The 27,962-nt window shown below is 32.9% G+C and overlaps 1 protein-coding gene across 1 annotated transcript; it reads right to left on the reverse strand.

The window, feature by feature from the left end:
* Positions 1-284: 284 nt before the first annotated feature.
* Positions 285-27,938, reverse strand: jdp (DnaJ domain-containing protein). Its single transcript, XM_072542483.1, has 4 exons — positions 27,574-27,938; positions 16,097-16,198; positions 11,175-11,291; positions 285-7,428 (listed from the first exon to the last, which is right to left on the reverse strand). The coding sequence occupies exons 1-4, from the start codon at positions 27,658-27,660 to the stop codon at positions 7,210-7,212; spliced, it is 525 nt and encodes a 174-aa protein (XP_072398584.1). The 5' UTR covers positions 27,661-27,938; the 3' UTR covers positions 285-7,209.
* Positions 27,939-27,962: the final 24 nt, after the last annotated feature.

A 27,962-nucleotide genomic window follows, 5' to 3' on the forward strand; every position in this document is an offset into this window, starting at 1 on the left:
GCGTACAATAGAAATGAAGATATTGTTGAAGTTCCATTCTAATAAAATTTCGTGAAAAAACAAAGCAAAATCAGCTGTACTTCTTCAAAGATTTGTCATCAGCTGTCTCTCATATACATTTCAGAGCGTTCAAAAATCTGTATAATATTTTTTCAGCTTTTTTTTACTGGCCTGAAAAGGAATTGAATTACTGATACAATATCAATGCTATCAGTATTTCACTTACTACTAGTATTACCAGGAGCTCTATTTCATAAAACCGAATACGAAAATAAAACACAATAACACAGTAAATATTTATTTGAATCAACATTTATTAATATCTATCTCTATATATTTTAAACATTTATCAAAATACATTTATTTAACAGGTTAAAAGATATGGAAATGTTGTGCATACCCTGCTTGATAGAATCAAATCGAATCGATCTTGTCTTTAATACGTAAAGTAACATTCCAAAACCTTTTTTTTAACTGTTTCTATAATCGACTAATAACATAAAAGAAAATGACAAATACGTGCTATTTTAAGATACAAATCAGATGGAAAATACAATGGAGAATGCAAAGATACTCCGGCGTAAGGCTTTCTAACATGAAAATCATGGAAAACCACTAGAGCTTAATTATTTTGATATCGTGAATACCTGTGATGAGTAAAGTTTCCCCTTAGAAGGAATGTTAGCCATTGGCTTAAATCTGAATAATATATACATATAAACGAAAGTTCGGATGTAGAAATTAAATTCGAATAAGAACTTATGGTTCACGGTTAGTGATCCGATTACATCGGCATGTTGCCGTATAATTTACTACTTTTAAGTATGTTTTCTGCAATGTAAACCCAACCAGTATTTGGTTTTGCGGTTAGTTACGCAAGTACTCAGTTCACTGAAAATGGACTGATGGAGTGATTTTCGTATTGGTCGATATCCGAAAACGTTCCGAACTTTAATATAATCCATTTGGGTTTGTGTAATTTAATTTTTTAATTAAATATACCACATCCAACAGAAGTTTTTTACAACAGAAGCTTATAAAATAGCTACTTCTATAGCATATAACAGTTAAAAAAAAAGGTTTTGAAACGTTATCGCTATCAGTCATTCAAGTTGCTAATAAACACGGACTGAAATTAACTATTAGAAATGAAAAATGTCTTTTTCTCATAAAAATAAAAATATTTCATCTCTTTTTTAATATTACAGGTGCCATAAAATAGTATTTTATTTTCTATTATTAACTGCATTAACTTTTAAAAGTCTATTATCAATTTGCACATTATTTTGTTTTATTTTTATGCGAATAAGACGTTAAAATAAAATATATGGAAAATAATCCGTGTTCGATAGAAATAAAGCTAGAAATATTAAATTTTTGAGGTACCTAAAGTCACATCATTCTTTTAGAGAGTTTTACAGGTAAGAGATCAATATTTATAGATCGAATAATTTTTTAAAGATGTCTTTTTTTTACAAATTTGAGCCTCATTAGTATCTCCTTATTAAATTATTGAAAATATGTTCGATATCTTCAAAATTCTAGCCACCAAACAAACCAGAGTGATGTTCGAGTAAAAATTTTGTAAATTCAATATCACCTATCACATATTCTCTTCAAATACTGTTCTTTTACCTTATATTTCTATTTTTTAAACATCGTACATTTGTAAAGGATTTAAAAAAGTACATGCATTTCTCAAATATATATTATATATCCTTTTAAATATTTTTACATATAATAAGTTTGGTCAGAAAAAGTGTTTACATATATTTTGGCAATCTTTTTTTTTGGCCAACAAATAACGCATTTTTCGGCTTTACACTGATACACTGAATAATGACAAAAGCTAAAGGTGGGTTTGCCATAAAAACGAGTTTCACAATTAAGCTTGAGAGTGCAGGGTAAAAAATTCTCAGTCTTGTCCACAGATTTTAAAATAGTCCCTGACAAAAGTTATCCAAAGTTGGTGAAAAAAAATCAATGTTGGCTCAAATGTGAGATCGAGTTTTTGAATCGGCAATATTTGCACGATTTTACACAAGTCCAAACGATCTTCTAAGACTGATATTGTACTGAAGATAACACGTAGGTTTACTTTGCACTTAGATCAAAATAATAGTACAAAAACGAAGATTAAACGGTGCTATAGGTATCGGTATAGGTATATGTAAGGAAGGCTGCATCATAATCGATAGAATACGCTGAAAATGATGATGACGATAAACAGTCCAAAATTGGATCAAGCCAGTTTCTGTGTACAGAAAAAACGGACAACTGCATTGGCTAATATATTACTTTTTCTTCTTCTCCTTTATTTTTGCCTCCACCCTTGCTTATCTGTGGCTGATCTTCTCCATACACGGACTTCTAAAATGGCTTGTGCGTCGCTGTTTACTGTGTCTTCTCAGCGTTTTCTTGGCTTTCCAACCGGTCTCTTTTCCTGCATTCTAGCATTTAGTGGTCTTTTTGGTAGCCTATCCTCTCCCATTCTTTTACATGTCCAGCCATTCAATCTTTGTATTTTAATGAAATCTGACAGTGGTGTTTCTTTATAAAGTTGTTCCGTTTTCCCTCACAGGTCCTAGTATTGTCCTCAGTACTTTCCTTTCGAATGGAAAGTTTCGACCGAAATATACGGGAGAGGGCAAAATAAGCTCTGTTTGTCCGCGTTATTCTCTTCGGTATTTCTTTATCTTCTGATTCGTCGGCATATATTTCTACTCCCAGGTATGTAAACTTTCCAACCGTTTCAATGTCATGTTTAGTTATAATGTTTTGTATGACTATATTTATTTTCGTCTGTATCATTATTTTTGTTTTTTCTTCCAGACCTAGCCTTTTTATTTGTGTCAAATTTGGTCTTCGACTTTCATAAATTTTGAAGTGTTATGAAACGGTACTACAAACTATTTTGGCCCAACTGAAGACGTACTTCACTAATGTAATTAGCTGTTTGGTCGAAATTAAAAGAAATACTTTGAGATATACTCAGTTTCGATTCAATAGCGAAAATTTTACCCTGCTCTCGTATAAACTATATTTTAGAATTTGATGTGGAAATTTACACGAACTAGTTTTTAACTAGTGGTTAGTAACGTTGTAACTATGGTAACACTGAAAACATGGGTAGGTATAGGTATTCTCTACTGCTATTATTAATTTACATCTTAGTAGAAAACATTAACAAAAATGTTAAATAGAAGATTGTGTAGTGGTTTAGAGCATTATATATTTGGATGCTTATATTGCTGGATATAAAATGGTTGTGTACACTATATTTATTAAATTCTAACTCCCTTCTTGTGTTATTTATGTTTATACACTCAACTTAACTTCGACTTTTTAAACGGAATATAAAAACCAAAACTTTCTGTTAAGTATTGCTTTTATTCTAATTATTTCTGTGTAAATATTTATACATTTATGTCCAATCACAGAATACAGATTTTTGATTGTTACTCAAACCCAAATTAATCAGAGTATTTCTTCATAATTTAGTTTTGACCTTTGGTTTATATTATTTAAAAATAGTTTGGTTTATACATGTAGGTCTGAGTAGTTGCTGTCCACTACATATTGATAGAACAATTAACAAAAAACATTAAGAAAAAGGAATGTAGTAAAATAAGTAGGTTGAAAAATAGAATATCTAAAAGACGTCTAAACAGATTTGATCATAATTGTAGTATTTTTATTTCAGTGAGCTCATTAAAAATAATAATAAATATCACATAAAAAATGATAAATACAAAATGTCTCAAAAATTTGATTGATTTTGTGGGCATGTTGAAAATATGAGACGCTTACAATGACTCATGAAAGTCTCATGATGGTCTACAAGGTAAATTCTGCATATTATACTAGTTCGCACCAACGGTCAGATTTTAATAACCTACAGTAAAGAGTCACAGGTAAATTCGCTCCGGCCATTCATTGTTTAGAAAAGATCTGACTGCCTTAAATTGTTTAAAGACGGAGTGTCAAAAATTGAACCAAAGCTTGTGAAAGCCAATTTCAAAAAAGCGATCCATGCAGCTGTAAGTGAAGTGTTTCCAATTGCAAAAATTAAAGGATATAGATTGCATCTCGAACAATCATGGTGGAGAAAAATTCAAAAAGTTAGACTGGCTACTGAATATTCAAAGGACAATGACGTCGGGCAATACCTTAGATATACTAGAGAGTAATATCAGAGGGTAATACTTAGGTAATATCAGAGATTAAACTAACGAAAGAGTTTTGAATAGCTTGAACCAAAGGATGTACCTTGTACATACTTTTGAGAGAGTAGATAGATGCTAAAGAGTCTGTACATGTTGCTACTTTTTTATATTTTGGTGATAGTAAGATTGAAGCTTGGAGAATAGAGAATAATTCAGCAGTATGTAGGCAACAGAAGAGCGGTAGATTACAAGATATGATTAACTCTGTGTTTAAAGTTACAACACATCCAACAGCTATAGGACTCTTAGAAGCATCTGTGTATACAATTTGGTAAATCTGTTATTAGCAATTAATTCTTTGAAGGTTTCTCTTCATTGTGGATTTGTCTGATGCTTATCATAATTAATTAACGAGAGATTAAAAACTGCTTTCAATTTATTCCAGAGAGGTTTAGAATATATTAATATTGTAGTTGTGGCTGAAAGATCGATGTTATTCAGATGTGGTGAGAGATAATATGGCATAGATTGAAGTTTAATAGAAAGAGAATTTAAAAGATTACTTAGTAATTTATAGGCTGGATTTTCAGTATTAGCTGAGATTAACGAATATTTTAAAAGGAGTTGCCAGCGACGTAGCCAGAGGGGAAGTTCATTATCTTTTCTGTATAAACTCTCTGCGGGTCTCAATCTGAATGCTCCAAAGAAGATTCGAAGTGCAGTGTGGTGTATAGAGTTAAGAAGTTTTAAATCTGATGAGCTAGCTGACATATAAATAAAACTGAGTAGTCTATTTTGGAACGATTAAAACATCTATAAATCTGAAGTAAGGAGTCTTCGTCTGTACCCCAATGATGGTTGGACAGAGTTTTTAATAAGTTAATATTTGTCATGCACTTAGTTTTGAGATCTTTTAAATGGCATTTCCAAGTAAGTTTACTGTCGGATGTGAGTCCTAAAATCCGTATACTCTTTACTGTTGGTATACAAGTACAATTTATTGTAATTTTAGAATTTATAGTACTGGCTAATCTGTGAGAAAACTTAAATTTTTGTCTTCTCAACAGAAAGGTTAAATCCACTTACTGAAGTCCATTCAAGCAATTGCTCAATTTTTTTATACGTATTGTTTAAAACAAGTATAAAAAGTGTAGGATTCAATATAAACCCTTGGGGACCGCCATTAGTTTGTTTGAAGCTCCTAGAGATTTTACCATTTTTTTTTATCTTAAAGGTTCTATTTGTTAGAAATTGAATAATAAATGAAGATATATATCCAGATCCTACTGAACTCGAGTTTAGCTATAATAAGAGGCTTATACAGAGTATCGAATGTTTTTTCGATATCAAACGAAAGAGCTATTAGGTACGTCTTGTTCGCACAGGAAGGCGTTGATGATTGATGTTTGGAGGACTGCTAGATTGTCTGCTGTACTTCGATGTGATCTAAAACCTGGTTGTGCCAAATTTATTATTTTATATTTTTCTAGGAACCACAGGAGTCTTTTATTGATCATTTTCTCAAGTTTGGACATTGTACATGTGAGAGAAATTGGTCTGTTAGAGGTTTGCCTTGTTTTTTTAAAGAAATAATTATGAATTTTTACCACAAGTTTGGAAACCATTTTTTGTTCCATATTAAATTGTAAATTTCAAGCAGTTAGACTACGCCTAGAAAGATTTTTAATGAAGATAAAGGGTATGCTATCTGGACCTGTGCTGAATTTTTGCAACAATGTGTCTGATAATTCTTGTAATGTAAACGGCATAGAGAAAGTTGATCGGATTTTCTGTTATCGGATAAAATGAAGTTTAGATTAGTAGACATGGGAAACTGCCAATTTGAAGTAAGTCTGTTTGTTGCTTTCTTATGAAAATTTTCACCCAAGATGCTAATAATCTGGTGACTACAAGTAGCTGTGCTGTTTTGAGTAAACATAGTAGAAATTTTTAAATCAGTTTTCTTTCCTGTCATGTGTTTATTTTTTTTCCAAATTTTGCTAGAAGGAGTGTCAGTATTTATGGATGAGACGTGTGCTTTCCAAAAGTCTTTTTTTCTTTGTTTAATTGCATACTTAGATTTAACTCTTAGTTTTTTTAAGTTTATTAGATTTGCTTTAGTATTGTCTCTGCGGTATTTGTTTAATGTTGCCTTACTTTGTTATATAGCCAGAGAGCATCTTTCGTTCCACCAAGGTGTTGCTGTACGAGACAAAGAAATTGGTATTTGTCCAATATTTGCTTTAACAGCGGGAGATTAAACAGTTATTAAAAGCGCTAATATTTTCATCTGCATCTTCTGATAACTGAAGTTGATTTAGTTTGCTTTCAGTATAATCGAAATCCCAGTTGACATTTTGGAAGTTTTAAAAGATATTCAAATTGTCACTTATATAAAAGTACGAATATTTGGATACACAGTACCAATACTTAAACGTGGGAACGAACTAGTATACGGTCTTCAAAGCGAACTAGTATACAATTAAAAGGGTTTTTAGACTTGGGAGCGAACTAGTTTGCTCCGGATAAATTTTGTCAATGAAACACCCTGACAATGGACTGTATTAGATGGAGATAAATTTAAATTTTTTGGTATATTGTTTCTACAGAAATTTGACAGATTTACCGCTGTGGCCTAAATCAAAAATAATTTGACTGTATTAGCCCTCAGGCATCAACGTTGAGACATCGAGTATCTTCAAATTAAACTGCAGATATTACATAATAATTTACTAAAAATACTGTCTATATATTCTACGACAATTCGTCAAAAAGTCCTCAGAAAAAGATAAGGTTAGTAATTTTTCGGAGCACTTACGATACGAAATAAAAACGTTTCTATTCACTGATGAAAAAAAAACTTTAACAATTAAACAACTTAAAAAAACAAAGAAACTATCACAATTGTTGCCACAATTTGAAGCCATCAAATTGGAACTTAACGATTTTTTCTTGTACTATAAATTGCTGAATCTGTTACTATTACTTCAATTTGTGACATTTCATTTCAAAACATGAACTAAGGAATGTCGAGAGCCACCGTTTAAATCTCATAGTTTCGAAATTTGTTGACGACCTCGCTGGGCGGGTCCGTTCCCCAAGCGGAGCCGCCGCCACGGCCGCCCCAATGTAGATTTGCACCACCCTCAGAAGCTCTGCGATGAGCCGGTGAAGTACCCACAGCTCCTAGGCTAGATGGGCCAGAATTACCGCCGGATTCCAGCATGCGATCTTTGGTTTTTAAGTTGCTCCAGTGCATGGACTAAAAATAATTAAAAACATAATTTAGAAGTAAATTAAACATTATTATATATTATAAAACGACACAAAAACAGATAACTGTTCTGATGACAATTACAATAAGTAAAATAGGAAAGAAGATTATACAGAAAATCACCATCAGATGTTTGCAGTTATCTAAAACTGAAACTATAGAGCATCATCCTCTCCAATCTTAGTCCAAAGCCAATCTGTATAATTTTAAAACATTCCTGAGACCATCTTAATAATCTGATTTCAATTCCATAAAGTACTACGTTAAGTACGTTTTTATAAGTTAAAATCTTAATAAACTTCTATATGGTATAGTTTTTTTGGTGCAAGATTTAAAAAAAAACACATTTTTTTTTTTAATTTCGATTGCAAGATTGTTATGCGAAATCTGTTAAATCGATTTTAATGAATTTTGGTGGACTATTTTCTGCTTATTATGGTGCCTATCCGTTCCGGATGTTGGTCATCAGCATAGCTATCCTAACTTTACTTGCAGCTATTCGTCCGGTTGTGGACGTATTGAATCACTTCCTTAGGTTTTGAAGCCAAGATATTCTTCTTCTCCCTGGTCGTCTCTTTCCAAGTACCTTTCCCCGAAAATTGAGTTGCAATAAGCCATATCTGTGTTCATTTTTCATAACCTGCCAAGATATTCTAATGTGCGCTCTTTGATTGTGTTAGTGATCTCGCATTCCTTGCCCATTTTACGTAGGATCTCAATATTAGTCACACGATCCACCCATGAAATTCGTAAGATGCACCTGCAACACCACTTTTCGAGGGCCTCGAGCTTTCCTAAAGAAGCTTCAGAGAGCGTCCATCCCTCTACTCCGTATAATATTGTAGAAAATCTGATGATAGAGATTTTAGTACTTAGTAGTAAATCGTGACTTCTGAAAAGAGACTTCATCTTTACGAATGCTGATCTTACTCTCCCTATGCATTGTTTTATTTCACTAGAGTGGTCCCATTGACTGTTTATGTTAGTACCAAGATATGTGTAGCTGTTTACCCCGTCAATTGGCTGTTGATTTACCAAAAGATGTGTATTTAATATTTAGCGCTTACTAACTACCATGTACTTTGTTTTGTTCGTATTGAGATCCAGCCCATAACTTATAAGACGCTTTCCTGTAGTTGTCCCAGTGCTTGCTCGAAGATACGCCCCGAGTACATGTTAAATAGCACTGGAGACAGAATGCATCCTTGTCTCACTCCTCTATCTATGGAGATTGTCTCTGTCAACTGATCATCAACTTTAATGTTGACAGTTTGGTTGTAATATGTATATAATTTGCAAGTCTCTATCATCCAAGCCCAAGAAGGTTATAAATTCTAAGTGGTTGAAAAACATTGAATAAAAAAGGCTTGTCTGCCCCTCTGTTTTGTATTTATTGCTATTTTTCAGCAGCGGTAATAAGTTAAAACAGTTTTAGCCAGCCGTATCGTATAGAAAATTTAATTGCCGCTATTTTATTTTACTACGACTTTGCTTCAAAATGAATTGTTTTAAAGTTATAGGCAAGGAGAGAGAAGAAATTTTTTAATAATTTAATTGTTTTATTAATGTTCCCGACCTTTTTGAGAGGGAGAATAAGTCAATTATTATTACTATTTCTGCAAAGATCCGAATGCCATCTCTCACATCCACCTCAAAACAGATCCGTCCTGATCTATCATACATAATATGTACATATGAGATTCATTATCATATATATCCATATCCATTACTGGAGATTTTCCTTCAATTTTACTAATAATTAACTATTGCATTCACTAATTATTTTTTTTTGTAGATTGTACGTATACCGTTGGAAAAAAATCAAAGACAGAGCTACCAAGGTAACAAAGCATCTTTAATGAAATTAAACTTTTAAACCTCCACTAAAATGCATTTTACTTTGCTGAATGCAAACGTGGGCTGTCAATCAATATAATATAGAAAAGGCTTCGCGAACACTGAAAATTTATGCGCGGATATTTGATCTAATTAAAATTCAATACGGCAATAATAAACGCAGCTGAGCAAAATAGAAAAGATAGAATATTCATTTGTATACTATCTGACCTTATAATGTGGCTAGTTCCAAATACTATATAGACATTTTTCAGTGAGGATGATCTGATAGGAACAAAAACGTTCTGAAAATTTATAAATCCATTTTGGATCATTTTTAGAAATTTTAATAATAAAAATTTTATACCGTTGTACAAAAAAAAGTTTTTACTTCAGTGTAAGTTTTTCTTTTAACTATGGTATACAGCCAACCACTGGAATTTTAGTGGGAGACCACTAAAATTTTACAGTTAAAAAACTCGTACGGTAAACTTAATTAATATTTACACGAACGAAGATAAAAAATATGAAAAATATTGAAAAAATATGGAAGCCAGATAAATTACATTCCCACGGTTCCACTCAGTTAAAAGTTTTTGTTCAAAAGTATAAACTAATAATAAATTTGAAATCCTCCACAAATAAAAACCAACAAAAAGAAGTAGGTGAAATGCGTCTTACCAATATCTACTTTATTCATTCCTTCCTTTGTCTAAATGAACACAGGCGACACTCGTTCGACATTCCTATTAAAATCTTCCATTTTACCTTTGAATTCAGTCCTTTCAACATTATTTACGGATCAGGTATTTCAAAGAAGCTTATGACGACGAATACGAGTCAAAGGAATGTTTTGAAAAGCGTCCTAAAGTTTCGCTGTTAGACTAGTGAGGAAAGAAAATGGGATTTTTGTTTTCGTTTCCATTTCTCTCAAATTAAAATAGTTTTTCCACATTAAAGCGTCGTGTCTTCATGAGTTCTTCTTCCATATTATTAAACAAACGTCATAAATATTCAATTACTGCTACTGCCTACATTTATATTTGTAACTATTATCTAATATAATAATAATCCCGTTTCCGGTCTTTTTGAGGGGCCTTTTTTATTGAGATTCGTCACATCAACCATAATAGGTTATTAGTGGTTATACAGTTGGGGTTTGCACTATTACTATTCTAGGTTACACAATGATCTTTAAAAAACTTGTATCTATAAAAAACTCGTTGAACCTAATCAAACAAATAGTAACAACCAACTCTACAATTTGGTTTACGCTAACCACTGCAGTGGTAAAGATTTAGGTGACATTCGTTGGACTTTTCAAGTCTGAGTTTGTATCAGCTCGAGTGTCTGACGAAGTAAGGATGCTGAAATGAAATCATAACAGTTTAACTTTATCCTCCTAGGTCTTATATTTGGCTATTCAGTTCAACTAAGCGCTAGCAGATTCTGCTAAATGATTTAATCTTGCATAAATATAGTACTTGGTCAAAACTCTACAACATCTCGTCGAAAATGCTTCATCCTTCACCATTTTCACCCCTAAAACACCCCTCTGATGACAGGGAAGGCTTTCTTCTACACTTATACTTCTTGCAAATCACCCCATATATCCCCAAAGGCTACTTTTACGACCGAAACGCCACATACCTAACCCTTTGAAATCCCCATATCTTATCTACTAGTAATGCATTGATTAGTGACAAGTGTAGTAGTGTCTGGGAGCTCAGGATACTGAGAAGCCCTGAAGAAGACATCAGAGAAAATGTTAATGGTATTAATATTAGCTTTAGGTGTAATTATACTAACAGCGGACATTTTTCGGAACATATTGTGGTTTTCGTAAAATATCATAACACTATTTTGGTATTGCTCTAAAAATTAAGCAAAACAGTTACCTGGTGTACGTGTTCCTTCATTCCCAACCATTGCTTGTAGCTGATGGCTATACCACTGTTCTTCCATTTATCATAGTTTAACCTTTTCTGAGCATCAGTCAACACTTCTTTTGCTTCCTGTAAAAAAATAATAACAATAAATACAGTCAAATTTTATTGAAGGCAATCATCTAAGTATTTCATAATTGTTTCAAAAGCCGCGTGGGAGACGAAAGTGAAAATTGTACTTCTTGGAAGACATTAAAATTCAATTTACTGTTTACCATAAAACATGTGTTAATATTTTTATAATTTTATTATCAATACCTGCAATTTGAATTTGATACACTTAGTGGCAAAAACTAAATTATTTTTGACACCTCTATCCTCTTTAATAATCCTAATGGCAACGTAGGATCTAATTTATGAACCTTATTTTGTTCTCATTTACATTTTTGTTCTCGTAACGAGAGAAAATTAATTTAGAAAAATTGAAACATTCGGTGCAGAGAAAAGATACGGCAACAATAAAACGTCCATGATTTAATTTGCCATTATTGAGTGGGGCTTCAGTGAGCCGAAACAAATGGGTTCACTCATATCGCAAATGCAGGCTCAATTCTTTTGTGAACATTCCCTCTGCTCTCAAAATAGGTAACTATGGAATACAAAATCGATATCATTTTTTTACTTGATGAAGGAGCAGCTATGTAGATAGAAAAAACTGGGAAAAATTCATTTCGTAAATAACCTTTGGGTTCATTGGACACAATGCTTGAAAGGATTGATATATGAAATACATGTTTTGTATATCAAATCGTAAAACATCGATATGTTCCACGGCATCTTTAAACCAAATCTAGATACCAGGGTAGTATAAAATATTGTTAATAATTTAAAAATAACTAAATATGAACACGTTGGAAGACTTATGGAATAGTAACAATTTTCTAGTATTAAATCTAGTTTATTTATAATAGTAAATAAAAACCTTTATTCTCGTAGAAACGGTTTTTTACATAATTATATTAAAAGCAAAAACTAGTGCGCATCCCCTGTTGTATATATTTTGTTGCGCCTATGGCTGGCAATGAATTTTGAAATGTAGGTATTTATGTTGTGCGATTTGCCATGTGGTCGTTGCTACCACCTATTTCTGATTTACAAGACGACAATTTTGAGATCTTGCAACATCTGGATAGAAGACATTTACAGGTCAACTAATAGTTTCATTCACAAAAACGTTATGTTGGAATTAACCATTCAACATTTTATTAAAGAAAACGGGAGATGTTTGTAGTAAAACGAAAAATATTGCACACTCCGATTGTTGGTAATTGGAATAAACTTACTTTTAGACAAAGTGGAAATATAAGATCATGAACTTAATAATAAAACTGATAGAGACTCTACCGATGACCAATTATTAATTTACTGCATTCAAGCTGCAAGAGATAAAATACCCACTGAAACGCTTTAACAAAACTAAATGGATATACTGTATAGTTCTTATTTTGGATTCTCGGCATAAAGTAGATGCATTTTCCTCTTCATCTTAGGGAAAGCTTTTACAATCAGAGGCAGTACAAAAATTTGAAGAAATATTTAAAGCTAACTACTCAAAATGATCTACAGAATCCAATACCAGAGCCAGCACTTAGTACTAAAAAAGAAGATAATGATAACTTATAATCTTGTAGATATGAAATTGAAAAATACTTAAATGAGCATAGGTCAGAAGATTTGGAGAATCTATTTGATTTGTGGAGAAGACACGAAAATGTCTACCTGTCATTATCGAAAATGGCCAAGGATTTTTTCGAAACGCCAGTAACATCTGTTCCTGTGGAAAGGCTATTTTCAAGAACAGCCTTATCAATAACAAATCCTAGGCTAGGCTATAAGAAGTGTTATCTGCTAATTCATAAATTATCAATTCTAATTAAAAAAAATACAAGATCAAGACAAGCTCTTGAAATTTTCAAGAACTTGGCGATCCCTTATTACACTGTATGGTAATATTTTTTCATTTTCTCGTTAAGAACAATTTTGAGTGTTATTTTTATTATTTGATCAGTAAATACTTGCCACTACAATTTAAAAACAATAGAATTTGTATTTTTTTCTAATTTTGCACTAATAATTGTATAATTCTCTATATGAATGTAAAATACATTATAAATTAAAACCATATTTTTGCTTTTCTTCGACAGTGCTTCAAATATTGGGAGAATTTGCTATTAACTTTCTTCACACAGCGAACCGTTTAAGGTAAAGCTTTCATGCGTAATCCAAAACACTGTCACCTATAAACTCACTCACTACACTACAACAAGCATCACCTACACAACCAGCAACAACCAACACACAAGATACACAAACCACTACACAAAGCACACAACAACCACCAAACACCAGCTAAAATTACATAATCGAAGACATCTGTCAGTAGAGACCATTCTATGGACTCATCAAAAAAAAACAACGGAACTCTACATTTAGACTCAATAAAAGCCTTCTCAGCCCAAAAAGCAGCCTCCGTACGAACTACCAACCTTCCAGACCTCAGAAATCTCACGGCAAAACTACGTAAAATCACAGGAGATAGCACTATATCCATAAACTCAGGGTACAAACCCAAATATAAAGGGCCAACTAATTTGCAACCCGCTCCAAATCATCGACAAAACTTCCACCTAGTCATTGCTGGAGTCGACAAAAATCTATCACAAAAAGATATCGAGGATAACCTATCCGACAACAAATCCGCATTCATCAAAGTAGTTCTTCTAATTGTCCGCTCTACAAATCAACCCACTTCATTCGTTAGAGTGTTTTCACAAACTCTGAAACTAAATTCGCTAATGCACGAATCTCACGAATGGTATTAGGATCGAAGGAGAACGACTGACTTGTTAGAGTCCAAGATCAAACAATTCCGTTACGGTTCAGCTAAAATACTGATCGAGATGTTGCAAAAGGGGACAGCTCAGCAACGAATGGCCCGAAAAATCTATTATCACATGTCTACTGCATGTCCTACGATAGATGTTCCCAAATGTCCGAACTGTAATGGAAACCACCCGGCATTTTCACAAAAATGTCCACACAGAAAAATCCAATCAAAAACACAAAACAAACACAACTCGTACACCCAAGCAAATTCCTTCACACCTCCCTCAAATCCTCGGACATTAAAGCCTTAATCCACTTCACATCGATGATACTATTTAATATCTTCCCTGAAAAGAGGAGTGACACAATTCGTTATTTAAACCAAATGTCCAATTCATTGTATGGGTATGCCGTATCTACTTCCTGTTATAACCATTGCGTAAACTTCACTCAACTCCGTACATAAATACACAAACACACTACACTCATTTATTCATACATACACTTATTATTTACCCACACATACACTTTACCAGCCATAGAAGCTAACAAACTAATAAACATAGAAACGCCAAAACTAGAAACAAACCTACAGCATACAACTAATAACCACACAAAATACCCACACGAGACAACTTTGGAAAACATCCCACCTGCAGGCAAGTTCATAAATAAGTAGTTTACTTTCAGAAACAATACTAGTAAAATAAAAACACAAAACAGTGAGCACACCGTACACACCTTAAGAGTCGCAATTCAAATCACAAGGATAGGAGGAGATTGGTTTTCTGTGGTTTATGAATCTCATTGAAGAACGATACCTGATCTTAGGTGAGAACATAGCCACAGCCATCCTCCACGCGATTAGACTGAAAAAAACAAAAGTCCAATAATCTGAAAACAATCGTTTTATCCAATGGAACTTATACTTAGTAACGGGCTTTTCCACAAAAGGCAGGAAATTCTTCTGACAATTACTGCTTTGTAGCCACTATAACTGATCAAACAAAAGAGATTAGATGTAGAATAGAAATCGCTAAATCAGTCTTTAATAGAATGCGCAAACTCTTTTGCAATCGTGATATCAATATTTTCTACCCTGTTGTATGGAGTAGAGGCTTGGACACTAAAACAGTTGACCACAGAATATCATGGATGGACCGCGTCACTAACACGCAAGTACTCCAAACTTTAGACAAAAGATGCGAAATTCTAAATGAGATAAAAACTAGAAAGATGGAATACTTGGGGCACATTGTGAGAGGTGAAAAGTACGAACTTTTAAGAAATATCATGCAGGGCAAAATTAAGGGCAAAAGAAGTGTGGGAAGAAGAAAAATATCGTGGCTTCGTAACTACGTGAATGGTTCGGGTGTAGTTCGATTGAACTTTTTAGGCGCGCTGCTAACAAAGTCGCAGTGGCCATGATGATTTCCAATCTCCGCTAGGAGTGGCACGAGAAGAAGAAGAAGCCACTATAAAAGCCCAAGGGGAGCGGCAATACACTGATTGACATTTCCCAATACAAAAACTCCATCCTTGAAGAGGCATCATAGCCTAAACAAGGTAGAAACGTATAGATTGATCGATCGATCCAAAATAGTCGCAAATTTGTAAAATATACTATATATACTTTAGGTATTTCTTGTTAAAAAGAGACCAATAAGAAATAGCCAAATTAGATTGAGCGTTTAGGTGAAAATGGGCAAATTATGGGAAAAATTAAATAAACGAAAGAATATGAATAAAAAACATAAAATAAATTAGTTATAAGTAAGAAATAATATCAAACAATTGATATTACTTCAGTTAACAATTATAGTTGATTGTTAAATGATGTTATTATGCGCTCATAATGAAAAAACAATGGTGGAGATAAAGAACATTTCACTTGACCCTCGTATTAACAAATTCTAGTTTTATTCAAATCAGAAAAAGAGCAATTGTTATTATATAAAAAAGAGATTGGCGTACAAAAAAAAAATTGAAAAGCTTATTCGCCACAATACATAAAAGAATCCATCCACCATGTATAAATTAGGACTTACATTTAATAATTGAAACTTTTGTTCGGCTTCTTTATTTCCGGCATTTTTATCAGGGTGATATTGTAGAGCTCGTACTTTAAACTCAGCGTTTATTTGTTCCACCTGTAAATTAAATAAAATCATTTAAATATTTGCATCTAAAATTTATAAACTGTTTTAACGACGCGAGACCATTTACTTGGAAAATTTTACTTGGTAAATTAGTTTTTAGTGTTTTATATTATTTATAAAGAAAGTAGAAAAATTAATTTTATTTAAAAAATCAAAAAATGGCAGACTGCCATACTGCAGTGCCTATTATGGAGGTGTTATAAATTTTAAACGACCCATCCGTTAACCCCAAATTTGGAAAATTTCGGACGTTCAAGTAACCATTGGATGTCTACCGTGCGACGAAGGCAACGGCAGGTCCATTGGTGACTGAATCGACCTTTGTGACTGCACTGGACTGAACAGATCAGCTTGGCAATACCAAACGATCGATGTTCAGCTGTGCCATCACTGACACGCACCTCCGAAAGCCGGTCCTGGACGGCTCGTATATGTATGAATTTTAGTGAAAACAGTGTCGACGGTTTATAAGCGTCGTCGCTATTCATCCGCTCTCGGCTAAATCTGGGCGTCACAACTGATCCCGTATTAATTCACAGCCTTTTTGTTTTTTATTTCTAATTAAAAAGATAAAAGTGAGAAAATTTATGTTCAATTGTATTTAAAAATCAAAATAACTATATACACCGGTATTTTATTTACAAAATCCAATTAAAACTTGATTTATATGATATAATAGTTGGTAAAAATTTTAAATCTTGCTCCAAAATTTGTTTGTGATTAAAAAATTAAAATAGCAGTTGAAAACTTTTATAATTTTAAATAGAAACAAATATTTAATTCGGTTGAAATAAAATAATATACGTAAAACTTCAATAAAACAGTATGTTATCAGTGTTTCGATCTCCAAAGATAAATCAATAATAATTATATAAAATTGTTTGTTAACAAATCAAATGTTTAATAATAATTTGTTTTTTTTTAATATTAGTTTATCTTACAAACCCCATTAGAGAGATAGGGGAGAGTGGGGTAGATTTGACATTATTTTTCAGTAGCGAATATTTTCAAGATATTTTACTAATTTATGACAGATAATGTACAAGTCAATAGTTGTATCTGTTGTCTTTGAATATTCATCGACGAAACTACGAATAAACATGTTGTGGGGCACATTTGGACCATTCAGATAAACATTTGTCTAAGCCTTATAAACAAAAAATAATATAATACACAAAGTACTTGCGAATGATATTTATTGGTTATAACATGGACATATTTGACAAAGAAGTTATTTAATGTTGTAAGGGTAAAAATTAGGTATTGAACTTTATGTAAGACGCTTGACGAGATATTCCCTTGGTTTCTAAAGATATAGGAAGTTTTGCCACAATATCAGCTCTGGATATAGTGCTAATATCATTTTCAGTAGGATAATAAAAGCCACTGTTCAGTTTGTATCGCAAAAATTTGATTGTTAGTTCCTCATCTACTAGTTCTTCTACATGGCTCATAAAGTGAACAACCGTTTTCTTTGTTGCAAATTTTACCAAAACGAAGTCGCCTACAAGAACCTCTTCATCATCTAAAAGACCATTATTGCCTCCTGATCACTGTGCACATTAGTGTTGTCCAAAATCGGTCTTGGTCTTGCAGTCTTGGTCTTGTTCTTGCGTTTTCGCAAGACCAAGACCAAGACCAAGACCGCCTAATTTTAGCAAGACCAAGACCAAGACTGACCGTGCAATATTTACGCAAGAACAAGACTAAGCCTGCGAGACTCTTCATTATTCTTCATTCTTCATTTCTCTTCATCACTAAACTTCATTTGACAAGTTTACAATTTGACATGGGGGACAAAGATTCAAATAGTTTTAAAATAGTCGGAGTAGTGAGCGTTGGAATTATAGATATAAAAGACCTAAAAGCAAATTTGATGAGTTTTTCGAAATAATTTATGCATCCCAAATTGCTTTGTTTGAATTGTGCCTACATAGAAAGGTTAAAATGAAAATGAAAAACAGAAACACTTCAGGTTTAAGGAAGCATCTAATATCTTTTCACAAAAAAGAATTACAAATATTTCTTCCTGAAAAACCAAAATTCTGGTTCCTAAAAAAATATTCCTACTACTTTATTTTGGTAAATTAATGTATTTATTAAGTAGATATCTCCTTAATTTAAAATAACTTCTTTTGATTATCATTACTTTCTTACCTATTCTTTATTTTTTCAAGTTAGTTTTTTATATAAAAGTAGAGCTAAGATTGTTAATAGCATTTATGTTGCTTTAATAAGTGCATTATAGTTTGTTATCTTATCACCTAAAGAATATGTGCCCTTGATACCTGTATTTGGATTTTTGCCACGTACCAATCTTTTTTAAGATTTCCAATTCATATATGGTGGAGGTCCATCAATACCTTTCTAGACAGAAAATGTTTTTTAAAATACAGTCAAGTTTATGTCATAAATTTGGTTTTTTTGTGTTTTAACCATGTTTGATTGACTTTTATGGGGCATGGTAGATAGCTGGGTTAGTTAGAGCATAGGCACGGATCGCTTAGATCGTGGCTTCAAACTTCCCTAGTAACGTTTAATAAATAGCAATAGGCTAATGGGTAACTGCAAGACTTGCAAGACTCTTGCTGCAAGACCAAGACCAAGACCAAGACCGGGAGTGCAATACCAAGACCAAGACCAGGTGTATTGGCGCAAGACCAAGACTGTCTAAGTCTCGTCTTGTTCTTGCATTTGGGCAACACTAGTGCACATCTATATCAGAATCTGAATTGCAATCAGACATTGTGGCGCATACGTCAGATTCTGAGGAACTTCTTTTGTGCAGGTTTTAATTTTTCACTATCATTAATTTTTCTTTTTACAACTTTGACTCATTTTGTTTGTCATTCCTTCCCTTCTCTTCAGCTTCTACCCTATTTTTTTCTGGTGTACTAGTATATATGGATGACTTTCCCCTTTTTCTACCACGCCTATTCTGCTTTGGTTGCAATGTAGGAAATGGTCGAATATCTACTAATTTTGCACGTTTAGGAGATTGTGCTACTCCTAGGTAAGAAGCTTCGCTGAAAGCATTTGTTAGCACCTCTTCCACTAGGTCCGTAATAAATTCTAGAATATCATCTTCCTTCATAGGCATTTCGGGGGTTTGAGTAAGAGCTGAATTGTTCATAGCATTTATTTCAAAATCACCAGAAGGTATTATTGGTGCAGGGTTATTTTTCATTTGTAAACTTGTGGAAGGTCCATAGGTGAGCACTCCAGCAATATCTGAATCGTCAAGAAATGTCACGGTATGACATTTTGTATAGAATGTACTCGAGGACAGTTAACATTTTTAATATAGTTTGAGTTTCAAGAAAACCACGGTACAATATGATCTATTCAGTAAATCGTTTTATTATCAGGAGATTTCCAAGTTCACTTATGTCCAGTCAAGTTTCACATATTTACTATTATTTGAGTGTATATGTTAATAACATTTTATTGCATGGTATCGAATGAAAACATTTTTCGATTATTTTTATTTCCCCCAATAATATTTAAGCGGAGATAAAAGTTTCAATTACTTTTTCACTGGTTCTCACCCTTTCAAGCTCTTTTTAATTTCACGCCTTCGTACGGTAACCTTACCTATAGGGGAAATGATGACAAGTGTATAGCCAAAAAGATAATTAAATTGGTAATACTATAAGATTTACCCTTAATGGCTAAAAAGCGTGATAAGCTAAAATATACTCGGGGCATGAGTTTACCGCAGTTTACTGAAAATTTCAGAGGCGAATTTAATTACCAAAATATCTCGGAAATGATGTTAAAAGTTTAGGACCAACAATTTTAATATACTTACAAGGAAGTATTCGGTACAGGAAAGTTTTAAGAGGTAGTCACACAAAAGGCCTACTCTAAAACTGACGACAATGAATTTTTTCGACAGACAGATTTAGATTTATTTTGAATGTTCTTTGATTTTCTGAGTGATAAACCTGGAAAGGTTTTCTCTTCGCGTGCTACAAAAGTTCCTTTAGGTATACTTTTCCAAAACAAGCCAGTCGTATCTACATCGAATATGGGTTGATTGGTATAGCCACCTTCATTTATCATAACTTTTAATTTCTCTGGATAGCAAGACGCAGTCCCTTTAATAGGACTTGCCGCTTCTCCGCTTTCTGCAATGCTATGCTAATAACAGCGACTTTTGAATCTGCTGAACCAACCGTTCTTGGCAATCTGTACTTTGCATACCGCTGCTCTGAAAAGATTTGTGGTTGGTTACTATCCAACCTTTACTAGCTTTAAACTCTTCATCTTTAGCGATCTCCCTAACATCCTTTTTTAATCTCTCAAAAATCAGCTTAGGCTGAGAGCAAATCATGTTCTAATCAATAGAATATTGTTTTAGATTTACCTGATTATCACTACAATTGTTTTCATCTCGGCTATAATACCGTGGCGTTTACGAACGATGGTTGAATTTCAATATTATGTACTTTTCATAGCCTGGAGGCTGAGCAATAATGTGGGGGCGATAAATCTATAATCGGGAGTTTGTGTGACGCTAAACAAAAGACACATCGACGAAGTTTGAAAATCGCGTAACTCCGGATTCAAATAAGTCGGGGCAACGTAGTTAAGGTATTACCGTATCTTGTTTTGTTTGATACCAAAAAATTGGTGAAGTTGGATACATCATTATACATTTTCAACAATAAGACGTTGAAAAATTATGAGAAAAAGTCATATAAAGTTGTTAGTTCATATTTCGTTAAAATGTTTTTAATTCAGCGTTTGAAAGTACTTTAACAAATCAGGGTTCTTCGTAATATATATTATATAATATAGATAATATATGTAATAGACGATTCTTCTAAATCATAAATCTAGGGCTGTTTCTCGTATCCTAATTTCCAGCGTTTTATTTCAAAGTAATCTTTAGTTTTAAAATCTCTGGCGGTCATTGCATCTTTGACATCTTTTCTCAAGGACCGTCTGGGTCTACCTCGTTTTCTTCTAATGGGCGGAGTCCATTTTTTTATCTTTTTTGGCCATCTATTTTCATGCATTCTCTGCAGGTGTCCATACCAGTTTAGTTTTTTGGCTTCAATTGTGTCTAATGTCTAGATTAATTTCCATTTCTCTCCTATCTTCGTTCTTCACCACATTAAGTCAATTAGCAGACAACATCGTCTCCAATAGTTCATTTTCATATCCTTAATGTTGATTTAATTTTGATCTTTCGAGCTAAGACATTATACGTCTGCTTTTGATGTTATTTTACTCCCAAGTATTTGAAGGTTTAATTAATTTTATAGTTCCCATTTTAATTTGTAGGCTTTCTGTTTTTTTTTTCCTGCAACTAGGTTCTCGTTTTATTGTATAATAATTGTGAGGCCCCACTTGGTTAACTCTTCTTCCAGTTTTCGAAGCATATAATATATATGACTCTTGTCTTCAGCTAGAATGGCTTGGTCATCAGCGAAATGTATCGTGTACAATCTCTTGTCTTCGATTGGTATGCCCAGCTTGCAGCACTTTCTTCTCCACACTAAGAGCACCAAATGCAGATATATTTTGAAGAGTGTGGGTGTTATGCAACAGCTTTGCTTGAAACCCTTACTGATAGGAATTTCTCGAGTTAATTTGTTTCCAGTTTTAATGTTTACGGTCATATTTTTGTAAAGTTGTACTGCTTTTATTTTTTTGTTATTTCTTGTTTTTCCGTTGCTACCCACAGCATAGAGAGTGGTACACTATTGTATGCCTTTGTCAGATCTATAAAGACTACATGAGTTGAAAGGTTGTAGGCTAATCTTCTCTCAATAACCTGCTTTAGAGAAAAATGCTGTCCATAGAGGATATACCTGCACGCAAGATATTTTTTTATTCTACATCTAGAGTCTTTAGAGTGAATTTATAACACTTAGCCCCCTGTAGTTTAAACAGTTCTTTTTATCTCATTGTTTGTAGATGTTGTTAATATGTGCTTTTGTCCACTTCGGTGTTGTGATATCCTGGATAGAATAGGGTGAAAACAGGCTAGTAATTCCCTTAACACTTGTGCGCTGTGTTTTAGCAATTCGTTCGATATAACTTGTGGTCCGCGTGCTTTGTGCTATTGTCCACTGTACTGTTAATAATTAATCGTCTTCTTCGTATATTTTCCTATGTTATTGTAATATTGTTCGTGAATTACGGTCTTGTTTTAGTCACAAGTTATGATTAATGTTGGATCCAAGATATTTCTTCTATTAAATCTATCCTACTCGCTTCTATTCTTGATAAGTATTTTGATTTTACAGCTTTATGTATGAACTAGCCTATTGATGAATTGTCGATCTGGTATTTTCCAGATATTGTTTTAGCGTATGGTTCTACACGTTAGTATATATTTGGTTAGGTAGTAGTTTTGGAATATTTGAAAAATGTGTTGATTTAGTTTTTTTTTTTCGTCCTCTCTTATCTTTTTTTAACTGGCTTTTAGTGTCAATAATCATTAAAAATATTACAATTTTAAAATCACATAAATTTGCTGGCCATTCTATCAAACACCCTATAGACATATTTCAAAAGAATACACAAAAGATAATCGAAATATTAATTTAAATATGCTTGCGCAAGTTACAAAAATCCTTGATAAAAGGTTCATATATAATTTAGTATACCTTTCATATCTAATGAAAGTTATTTGGTTCCACCCCCACGTTAATAATTTTAAATAGTTTTCCAATAGTAGTAAGGATGGAAAAAAGTTATTTGATTTAAGTTAATCTTGACCGTTGTTTGAATCAATGGATCATGTGTTTTTGTAAGCATTGGTGGATATTCACCACATTACAGCAAGATCTAGGTTCTCTTTATTACAGATGTTTAAAAAAGAAGACAACAAAAAAATAATAGCTGAAGAAACAACTAAAATAACTATAACCGATGTAAGTCAAGGAATTCACAAATCATCACGTGAACGAATGAAGTATCTGGATAAATTGTCATACAAAAAATAATAAAGTACTAACAGAATAACGTAGGAATGAAGAAGAGCAATCATGTCGAATACTTTACGTAAAGTGATGGGAAAAGTTTAATGATAATAAAAAACGTATTTTAAACAATTGTCTCATATTTATGTAAATTCGAACAAAACGGAAATATTAGATTACTGCAACTGACTGCTGTCGGCATTTTCAATCAAATTAGCAAACGTAATAAATTCGCAAATCGATTTCGATGATAAAACTAAAAATAAAGAGTATAAATCGATTAGTAACCTAATTTCATGCATAACTTCATTTGATATTTTCCAATTTTGAATTATTTACTCGGGCGAGCATAAAATGTTATAATTTATTTGCAACGAGCGGTCACTGGATAAATAAGTTGACAAACTATATTTTTGTAGATCTTTTTCACAAAAAATACAATTGAGACACTTTAATTGTATTGAAAAAGAGATTTTTAACTATCTGAAAAGAACATGTATTTTAGAAGTGGCTTACTAATAGTGTCTCAGTCAATCTGTAAAAAATTTTTATCTTATACAGAATTTTGTCCTTGGACCAGTCCTTGGTTACCATCAATGAAATTTGCCGGTTGGTTCACGTGACGAACACCTTCAACACAACAGTGGTGTTGAAGAAACAAATTTTCAGTAACTAGTTTATAATTATTCAAGCGATTCAACAGTTGTATTTTGGCGAATTAGGAACATTTTTTTTTATTTTTATAGAGTTAGTAAGTGAAAATGGTTGTTTTGTTAAAAGGGAAGGGGTTTTGCGTCCTTTTCCCTGTCCACAGGGAACAGGACGCAAAAATGTTCTTCAGTCAGAAACACATAAAATAAACTTGCTAGGTGCTTTATATTAAAATTTATGATTTTAGACTAATACGACAATTGTTTGATTGTTAATGCAGTTTCACTTGTTTTTCGCGTTTTAACGTAGGATAGGGCTACAGAAAAGTTTATTAAAAGAGTTGTATTGTTACAGAAATACACCAAAAGCACTGCCGGACTTTCCAACTTGTGGTCATCACGGACAATCCGGATTGCCGTATTATTGTACCACACTCACGATGAAGCAAGTGATAGATTTTCATGCCTACTTTTATCAGCCAAAAGAGAAAAGTAAAGAGACCTTCTGATATTGGCTTGTTGTAAGGGACAGAAACCAATTAGATGGAAATCTAATCATGTTGCAGTATCGATAAAATACCATTACGTTTGAGTGAGAGTAAGCTGATTAGTGTGTCAATTCATTTCTAGGAATAAGCAAAATTTAAGCAAGGACCGCATACAAATAATTGAAAGAAATTTTATTATCACTGGGGAGCTACCCAGGGAACATAGAGGTGGCAATAGAGTGGGTCGAAAAATGATGAAAAAAGAAACTGCATCAACAAATTAATAGAATCCCTAACATGTACAGAGTCTCATTACTGTAGAAGCAAGACAAGCATGAAAGTCTACTTGCCATGTGACTGAAATTTTAAAAAAACTTTTCGACCATTATCTTCGAAGAGGGGTGTTGCATATCCCCCACATTGTTTAAAATCTACGTGGCGAAAGCACTGTATCAGTGGAAAAGAAAGTGCAGAGGAATGGGCATTGACCTGGGAGAAACTTGCCTATATACCCTACAGTTTGCAGACGATCAAGTCCTTATAGCCAACGATAAAGAAGACCTGACATATATGGCCAGAAAACTACAGGAAGAATACAAGAAGTGGGGTTTAGAACTCAATACACAAAAAACAAAATATCTCCCAATAGGCGCAGAACTATCCAACATTCAGATGGACACAACCGAAATTGCATTCTGCACTGAATATACCTACCTAGGAATTGATTTCGACACCACAGGCACAGACAATAGGGAAATTAGAAAACGAATAACCCAGGCCCGTAGAACAATTGGATGCCTTAACGGAGTTCTTTGGAGCTCAGAAATTGGTAAAAGACGAAAATACAATATATATGAATCTCTCATAAAAACCAGCTTAACCTATGGTGCAGAGACATGGAGACTAACAGAAAGCAATAAAAGAAAACTCGAAGCAACAGAAATGGATGTATTTAGACGATCACTTCGAATATCTAGAGCAGACAGAATTAGAAACGATGAAATAAGAAATCGGATGGGGGTAGATGGATCACTGGCAACAGACATAGAAAGGAAACAACTTATATGGTATGGCCATGTTCAAAGAATGCCAGAAACAAGACTACCAAAAATCGCCATGAAATGGATACCACCAAATCGTAAGAAACGAGGAAGACCAAAAAGAACATGGAAGGAGGGAATAACAAAGGCAATGAGCTCCCGAGACTTGACCGAAGAACAATGGAATGATAGAAATTCGTGGAAATTAGGCATCGGACAACGACGCAAGACGTTTTGAAACCGATATATATATATATATATATATATATATATATATATATATATATATATATATATATATATATATATATATATATCTTCGAAGAGTGCCTCAGCCTGTGCATGTGAAGTTTAGTTATTTTCGAAAGTATGAGAATGTTAATTGCAACATCGCTCTTGGAACTCCGCTGACTGACTGTTGCTCCACTTGCTTGAAAACAAACTAGCAGTTGAAAGCTTGAAGTTTAAGTTCTTTAGCTGTTCGGCAAAAGTTAGCCGCTGAGCATCGTGTTCATATCGTAAAAGCAAATGCTTTTTCCAAACTCCTTATGCATCCAAAACCCAACACCGTTCGACTGACAAAAAAAATTTAGCATTGCCTAGACTGCCTGATCAAGCAGCATATTTCAGCCAGCAAATAAACTATAATAATTTTACAGTTGTTGCTGGAATTTCTACCGATAAACTAAGACCAACAAATGTGTTTTCTTACGTGTGGGCAGAAATTGACTCTCGAAAAGTTTCTAATACAATAGCGTCAGCTTTGCAACATGCTCTAAAGAATTTTGATTTTGATGTCAACATAGAAACAGTACGTTTGTTCCCTGATGCTTGCGGTGGACAAAACAAAAATTCAAATATGATGGCAATGTTGGCTTATTGGCTTCTAGAAGAATCGCCGAATCGTATTAAACAAATTGAATTAATTTTTCAGATCGTCAGTCATTCCTTTATTCAGCCTGATCGTATTTTCGGCCTTATAGAAAAAGACATTAAAAAATAACTGTTATCGTGGAAATTAGTGGCTACGACGATTTAACCAGAAAGAATTCCACTGTAGGGAAAATCGGTATAGATTGGGATGTGTTTGGTTGAAGGGCATAAACAAAACAAGTTATTAAGCTGCCTAGTTCATGGCACTTTAAATTTAATGAGGCAAAGCGGTTTTTAAAAAAAAGTGCATTTTTTTACAAAAAAGGCGACAATGTTCTAGTCCAAAGTAAACCCAATTTCCGAATTCGAGCAAAGAGCAAGTTTTGCAAATAATGGCCTCATATAAAATATACATGAACCTGGCAAAATATTTAGAAAATCAAAATTTTTGCATCCTTCAAACGCTCCCAAACCACATTTTTGCAACACCTTGTAAAAACTGAATCATAGCTGCTGGTAAATTTTGTTTATTAATTCAAGGCCGAACATTTCTACACGGTTTAAAACCATTTACTTATAAATATGTTTAAAAATAAATTAATAGTGAGCACCAGCTGATGTAAATACCAAAAATGACTTTGGCAATAAAATTAAATATAAATACAATTTTTAACTAACAATTCCACTATGATTTAAAGTTACTTAACTAACAAATATTTATAAAATAAAAATAGAAAACAGGAATATCAAAATATTCATTAATTATAATAAGAATACCTACAGTATGAAGTAAAACAAAAAACACTTATAACAAAATTGCTAAACTATAATATTATAACATAACTTTAAAACAATTATAACAACAATTTTTACGTAAAGTTAATATTATCACTTTTCTCAGAATTGTCTTTATTGTTTATCAATGTTTTGTTGGAATAACAATACTTTTATGATTGATATGTGATATACTTGTAATGTGTGGTATAACCAAAATGGACTAATAAATTGCTGTAATTACCTGAGCGATGAATATTCTGGTGTTAATAGTAGATTTCATTTAATAAAAATTTCCTCATTTTTATTATTTAATTTTATGAATGTCTTTTAACGATGTATAACATTATCAAATTGTCAGTAACTTGGAGTTAATTAAAGTTAAATCAAAATAAGAATTAGTGGTTTATAAGTAACATGAATTTATATAAATATATTTAATAAATAAATTAAAGATCAAGCACGAATGAATTGTTGACGATAAAATTGAATAATATTTATTAAAATAACAATTCTACTGTGGTATTTAAAATTAGGTATTCGACAAAGTTTTATAAAAAAACGAGAATAAAATAATTTTATGAATGAAACGAATTTACTCACCGTTGAATTCGAATCACAGCCCAATATAGAATAATAATCTTCCTCATTTTTCTTCTTATAATCCAAAATATCCCCAACACTCGTCATCTTCTGCTGTTTGCTACCGCTCACTGTAAAATCCCGAGTGAACTGACCCGAGATCCTATTCTAAAACACCTGCTAATTCAAAAAAACCGAACGCTTTTCCAACTGATTTCCTCCTTTCAAAAACACACCGTATCAAGTATAATACCGTTGACTAAAACAAGATTTGTTTGTAGCTGGTAACTAGAAGTGAAAGTTTGTTTATAAGAATTAGTTGATAATATCAAATTGTTGCAATATTAAGAGCACGAATGGAAGCATGCGCGGGCTTGGTTGAGAATATAATCGATGGGGAAATCCAGCCA

Source organism: Diabrotica undecimpunctata, chromosome 9, assembly GCF_040954645.1.
Source record: "Diabrotica undecimpunctata isolate CICGRU chromosome 9, icDiaUnde3, whole genome shotgun sequence".
In the NCBI taxonomy this organism is placed as follows: domain Eukaryota; kingdom Metazoa; phylum Arthropoda; class Insecta; order Coleoptera; family Chrysomelidae; genus Diabrotica; species Diabrotica undecimpunctata.

Coding starts and splice junctions, on each gene's coding strand:
- jdp (XM_072542483.1), bottom strand. CDS start 27,660: ATGACGAGTGTTGGGGATATTTTGGATTATAAGAAGAAAAATGAGGAA. Junction 11,292..16,096: donor AAAAGTTTCAATTATTAAAT/GTAAGTCCTAAT, acceptor ATTTTTTTACAG/GAAGCAAAAGAAGTGTTGAC. Junction 7,429..11,174: donor TGAAGGAACACGTACACCAG/GTAACTGTTTTG, acceptor AATTATTTTTAG/TCCATGCACTGGAGCAACTT.